Genomic DNA, 5,871 nt, shown 5'->3' on the forward strand with positions numbered 1-5,871 from the left:
TAGTTATTGATCTTGACTGGATTACCTTAATGTCATCGTCTGTTTGCGTAGCAGTTCGTATTCTGTTGAGAAGTTCAACGAATGTTTGGTCATCTTTCTGTCGCATTATTTTCGTTAGTTCTATCATTTGAAACATCTTCCATGGGTGGGATAAATTATAAGAATCATTCTTGTAATTGTCAAATACAAATCTCTTACGTATTGTTGGAAGTTGGCATAGATCACCCACAACTATAATAGCTATGCCAGCAAATAACAGAGAACTTTTGGTACCAAATATTTCTTTTAATCTTTGGTGGATATTTAGTAAGGTGGTGTTTCCAACCATGGAAATTTCATCTATTATTATTAGCTTTAGGTCAGATAGTGAAAGCCTTAATTGCGTTTTCTTTTGGTCTGACATTGGAGGTACATTATCACCAGTTTCTTTAGGTATAGCCAGAGCAGTATTTATTGTTGTTCCATCAATGTTTATTGCAGCTACACCTGTTGGTGCCACCAGAATAACTGTTGGAGATTCAGGGTTGATAGGAGGGTGTCTAAATGTCTTGAATGCTGTATGGTATATTGTTTTAATCAAGTGACTTTTTCCTGCACCTCCACCGCCAGTCAAGAAAAGATAGATTGGTTCTATTTTATAAGGTTTTATGCTGTTCATGTTTTTCATTGTATTCCTACACCATTTGAGAAATATATCATATGCATGACGTTGCTCAAAATTTAAAGATCTTACGGTTTGACGTAATATATCGTCAGAGATCTCTTGTGGTTGGTTGCAAGAACTAATAACTCCAGAGGAAGAATTCTGATTAGATTGTGGTGCTACATCAAGGTGGGAAGGTAATTGTTCATTAAATGATTCATGTGGTATTGAGTCATCTTGCATTTCACCTTGCAAATCAGCATTTTCTTGATCATTTATTGAATAAAATGAATGAATATTGTTCTGATTGCATCTCAATAGTTCAAGAGCATTGCTAATAGCATCTGCATCAGGTTGAAATATTGCTCTGTTGTGCTCGATGATGGCTTGAACATCTGGTTCATAGAACTTAGATGTATATGTTTGATCTGAAGCCATGAGATTATTTTCATCTCGCCATGGATAATACAGCATAAGCAAATGGTGAAAATACGATTCTGGTTCTTTTTCTTTGTTGGGTGTATGATACCTTAATACAGCTTTAACTTTTCTGCATTTCATGTATTCATTAGTGTTGATTAATTTTATTTTTTGGGGAAGGCAATTTATTGTGCCACTTTGTGCTTCAACGAAGTCATCAGTTAAAACATCTGGCTGAGAATCATTTGTTTCATTGTGGCCAATAATATAATCTTTATAATAATATGCAGCAAATTCTGCTAGACATAATTTATCAACTAGTGCTATTGATTTTGGTCTAATGCTGTAACGCTGAATTATATTTGATTTAAAAATATCTGTACTCTCATCATCCAGCTCATCAAGCTCTGCTTTTGTCTTAGTAACACGTATCCGTTTCTCTGGAAAGTCTGTACTAATAAAAACTGTTTTCGGAAATATTTTTCGCAACCAAAGTTCAGGCATTGATCTGTAAACACATTCTTGGGAACTAACTTCTCTTGTAGAGAGAAAAGCAGCACCGATTTTTTTTAGGCCGTCTCTAATATCTATGTTAGCAGCTTTCGCTTCTTTTGCTGCATTTGCAATGGCTTGAGAACATTCAGTTTCATCTTTAGTGAAATATGAGCAAACATATGTTATGCATTTGTAGTGATTGAATACAGGTTGCAAGTCAACATTTGCTGCAAATCCCTTAATGCCAGCGACAAAGTAGTTGTTAATAAAACAACTATCTGTTGGTCTTTTAAGATGCAACTCAAAATCAGAGTCTGGTGATATTGATAGAGCCCAATAATATTCATCCTCGGTGATACCTATCAAATTTAGGATCTCTGTATCATTTAATGTTTCATTATATTCTGGCTTAGATGGGTTTAATACTTCGTCTATTTTCTGTTTCACCGACGTCAGAATCTGTTTTCGCCTCTCAAGTATATTACTTTTGATCTCTTCATCTAGGTCATCATTAAGAGGTTCGGCTACTATTGTGCTTTTGCTGAAAAATTGACCAAAATTAAATCTGCAACTGATATTTTTGTACTTCCTGCAAGTTTTAGAATGATTGTGCTTCTGATAAGTTTTAACTAATTCATGTAACTCTGGTTCTTTTTTCTCATCTGGAAGATGGGCTTGTACATGGTTATCTATAAATTGCATGTAAGCTTCCTTGCTGTCAGATGTAAGTTTGGGGCAATCAGCAGTCCATATTAGTGCATGTAAATGAGGAGATCCTCTCATTTGAAATTCAATGCGAAGTGCATAATAGATTATTTTACCAATTGGATTATTTTGAGTAAGCAGAACTTCAGTGAAGAATGTTTCGACTCTGTGTTGAAAATGCTTTGCAACAACAACAGGATTAAGATTTAACATTGAACATCTTTCATTGTATGATAAAGCTTCAACTTCCTCATCAGTAATATTTTTTCCTTGTGTTCTAGATATAATTTGAAACAATTCTGGCCATCTAAGATCGGCACATGATAATGTCATAAACCATGTTGGTATCCCAAGTTGTTTCACCATGGCTACTACTTCATACATAAATTTTTGCCAATAGGGAGGTTTGCCAGGAATTTGCCGAAGAAATAAATATGCTTGATCTTGAAAAATTAAGCCTTTTAACTTGTTTAAATCAGATTTTACTTCTGATGCAGTGACTGGTTGGCCATGGATTTTTTTTAACGCTATATTAATACTATCTGATACTTTTTTTTGTTCCATTATGAATTGAGCAAAGAAAAGATACTCTGGATTTGTTGCAAACCTTCCACTATAATGTAAGAGTCGAGCATTGAAATACTTTACTGGTGACAATTTAATGTCTCTGTCATGTGTGAAGCCAAATTGTCCCTCAGGGAATAACACTGGAAATGCAAGCTCTTCACATCTTAGGTCTTTCATTAGTGATACAGGGTGTTGGTTTTCTCCAGGTGCAATATTGAACACTTCATTCCCCAATGAGCAATGTTGATTCGTTTCTGTCACAGGGTAGTTTGGTAATACAGACTGCAAACATGTCTCATTAGTTGCTTGCCTATGTTTATTCAATGGATCATCTTCTTCCTCGCTATCATCATGATTTGTATCCTGTTGTTTGCAGTTTTGTGCGGTTAAGGACATCAGTTTATTGTTGTCAGATTTCATAAGTGAAGTATTGTCATCTTGTTGTAATGTCATAAGTTTTTCACTGATATTTTCAATATCAATTGTAATATTACTATATAATTCATTGTTTGACTTAAGCCATTTAAGTGCATCAAGAATGAACTGGGGACGTACTGCTTGAAAATAAACATGACCTCTGAATTCAAGTTTACGTTTAAGCTTTAACATTATGATACCGGATCTTTCTGGTGGTCGTGGTAAAACTTTACAAGTATTATCGCATTCAACGGGCACGTTACAGATTGCCCCCTTAATTTTTTTTTGTTGTCCTTTTGGCATAACTATTATCTTCTCAAAAACTATTCGTTGTGCAATAAGGATTTGTTCGAGTTTTTCTAAAGATGCAAGCTCCGCTGGTATAGCATCAACATGCATGTTATTACATATTGCTTGACAAGGAATTTTCCCTTTTAATAGCTTTGAATGGCATGTTTTACAAATGTATTGTTTGTCATCGAATGACTCCACATTAGTGAACAGAGTTTCAGGCAAATTTATGTATTTATCTTGTTTTAATGACACCACTGACTTTTTGTAGAGTAATCGATTACAAACAGAACATATATAATAAGGGCCCTCTTTTATTTTAAGGTGAAACGTAGCGATATAATCATCCAATTGATGTATATCCATTAATACTTTACATTGCTTTGATTTATATTTTTCTGTATTAGTTTCAAGAAGAGCTTTCTTTTTTATTGGGTCCAACGATTTATATTTTTGCGCATTTGTTTCTAGAAGAGCTTTCTTTTGTATTGGGTGCATTGATTTATATTTCTGCTTATTTGTTTCAAGGAGAGCTTTTTTTTTTATTGGGTCCATCAATTTATATTTCTCTGTATTTGATTCAAGAAGAGCTTTTTTTTTTATAGGGTCCATTGATTTATATTTTTGCGCACTTGTTTCTAGAAGAGCTTTCTTTTTTATTGGGTCCATTGATTTATATTTCTGCCTATCTGTTTCAAGAAGAATTTTCTTCTTTATGGGGTCCATTGATTTATACTTCCGCCTGTTTGTATCGGGAATAAGTTTCTTTTTTACAGGATCGTTGTTGTAGCGTAGCGCTGCTTTCTCAAGTATCCTCTTTTTTCTAACAGGTTCCAAATTGGCATAATCATTTTTTCTCTTGTTGTTTACTAACTCTTTTTGTTTCATTGACTTATGCTGTCTTAATACTTTTTGTCTCTTTGATTTTGTTAGCTGACAAGAACAAAACAAGAATTGAATATTGCACTGTGTTTTTTCACATTCAAGTTTTTGTGTGAGGATATTACACAATTTATTAATAAATAAATCTACGTTGATAAATTGTTCAAATAAATCAATTGTTTGGTTTTCATTGCATACCAGCATGAAATACTGCATTTGCCTGGTATTTTGCTGAAAAATGCAGGATAAATAAAACATTGGAAGCCACAGCACAAATCCACTATTTTCCTTTGTGTTGTCCAATATTAGAGTTTTGAGGGCTAGTTTACTAGAAACAGAGTTTGTAGTCAATGTGGCTTGGTGTATTGAACTAAAAACTACCTCAACATCAGCACCACATATATTTACATTCTGCATCCTATATTTACATGCAAGTTTGTTCTGATCATTGAATGTCTGCTGGTGTATTAGCATCGCATGTTCTACAATAGCAATCAGTGTCTGATTATTCCAGTAACGGCATGCCATAATAGAGGAAAAAGAAATTGAATAGCACAATATTGCATACCATGGTTCAGAATTAAAATTATCATGAGTGAGTGTTGCATTTTCATGTTTTAGAGAGAAACACCTTGAGTTTGTTTCAGATGTGTTGCAATGCATGTCTGTAGCTTGAGCAAATTGTGCAGTTGCGATTTCAACACCTTTTAGCTCAAATAAATCATCTGGTTTGTGTAGATTTTTTAAATATGCTACCAAGTTAACAACTGAGTTTATTTCCAACAAAACGCATGTTCCATGAGGATGAGCCATACCAAAGGAATCTCTTGCATGCGAGTCAAATATTTTTAGAAGACCATTTGGCATAGTAAAGATTGATACAGTACTATATGCTATTGTTAAAAGAAATGAATTATAATTATTTTGTAGCAAAGCTTGTAAAGCATATTCTAATGGCATGACATATGGGATGTTATCATTCAAAGTATTTGCATGCAGTGCACCAGAATAACTTTCACTAAACTGAAGTTCATAATTTGTGTTGTGGACAGTAACCATGCTAGGTAGCTCACTTAGCAGTAAATATGATTGTCTTGATAATCTAGATAATGCAACATACAATTCATTTCCAAGGTTCATAATCTGAATTAGATGTTCTGGGTGATTTATAGTATATGTCATTGATTTGTTTTTATAGTTATGTATCAAAGCACACAAACTCATGGCTACACATTGCTTTCCTGCATTTGTACCAAATACATCAACATTACCTTGGCTATAAGGTGCATGAATAGTTTTACTAGGGTCAATAAAGGTAGGACCTGGGTTAGTCTCAATATCTCTGCAAAGATTAAACTTGCAACAATTCATTCTGTGGTTTAAGTCTTTGTGGGTACTGGTTGCGTTTTGTGAATTATTTAGCTTTTTTAAGTCTACTGATTTTATAGCTG

General features: G+C 33.9%; 1 protein-coding gene across 1 annotated transcript; it reads right to left on the reverse strand.

Annotated features, from left to right (window-relative positions):
• Positions 1-221: 221 nt before the first annotated feature.
• LOC114535458 lies at positions 222-5,287 on the reverse strand. The gene is made up of 4 exons (XM_028556765.1): positions 4,989-5,287; positions 4,802-4,838; positions 402-4,471; positions 222-240 (listed from the first exon to the last, which is right to left on the reverse strand). The coding sequence occupies exons 1-4, from the start codon at positions 5,285-5,287 to the stop codon at positions 222-224; spliced, it is 4,425 nt and encodes a 1,474-aa protein (XP_028412566.1).
• Between the last annotated feature and the right edge of the window lie 584 nt (positions 5,288-5,871).

Source organism: Dendronephthya gigantea, unplaced genomic scaffold (assembly GCF_004324835.1).
Source record: "Dendronephthya gigantea isolate DGI-Jeju-01 unplaced genomic scaffold, DenGig_1.0 000118F, whole genome shotgun sequence".
In the NCBI taxonomy this organism is placed as follows: Eukaryota; Metazoa; Cnidaria; class Anthozoa; order Malacalcyonacea; family Nephtheidae; genus Dendronephthya; species Dendronephthya gigantea.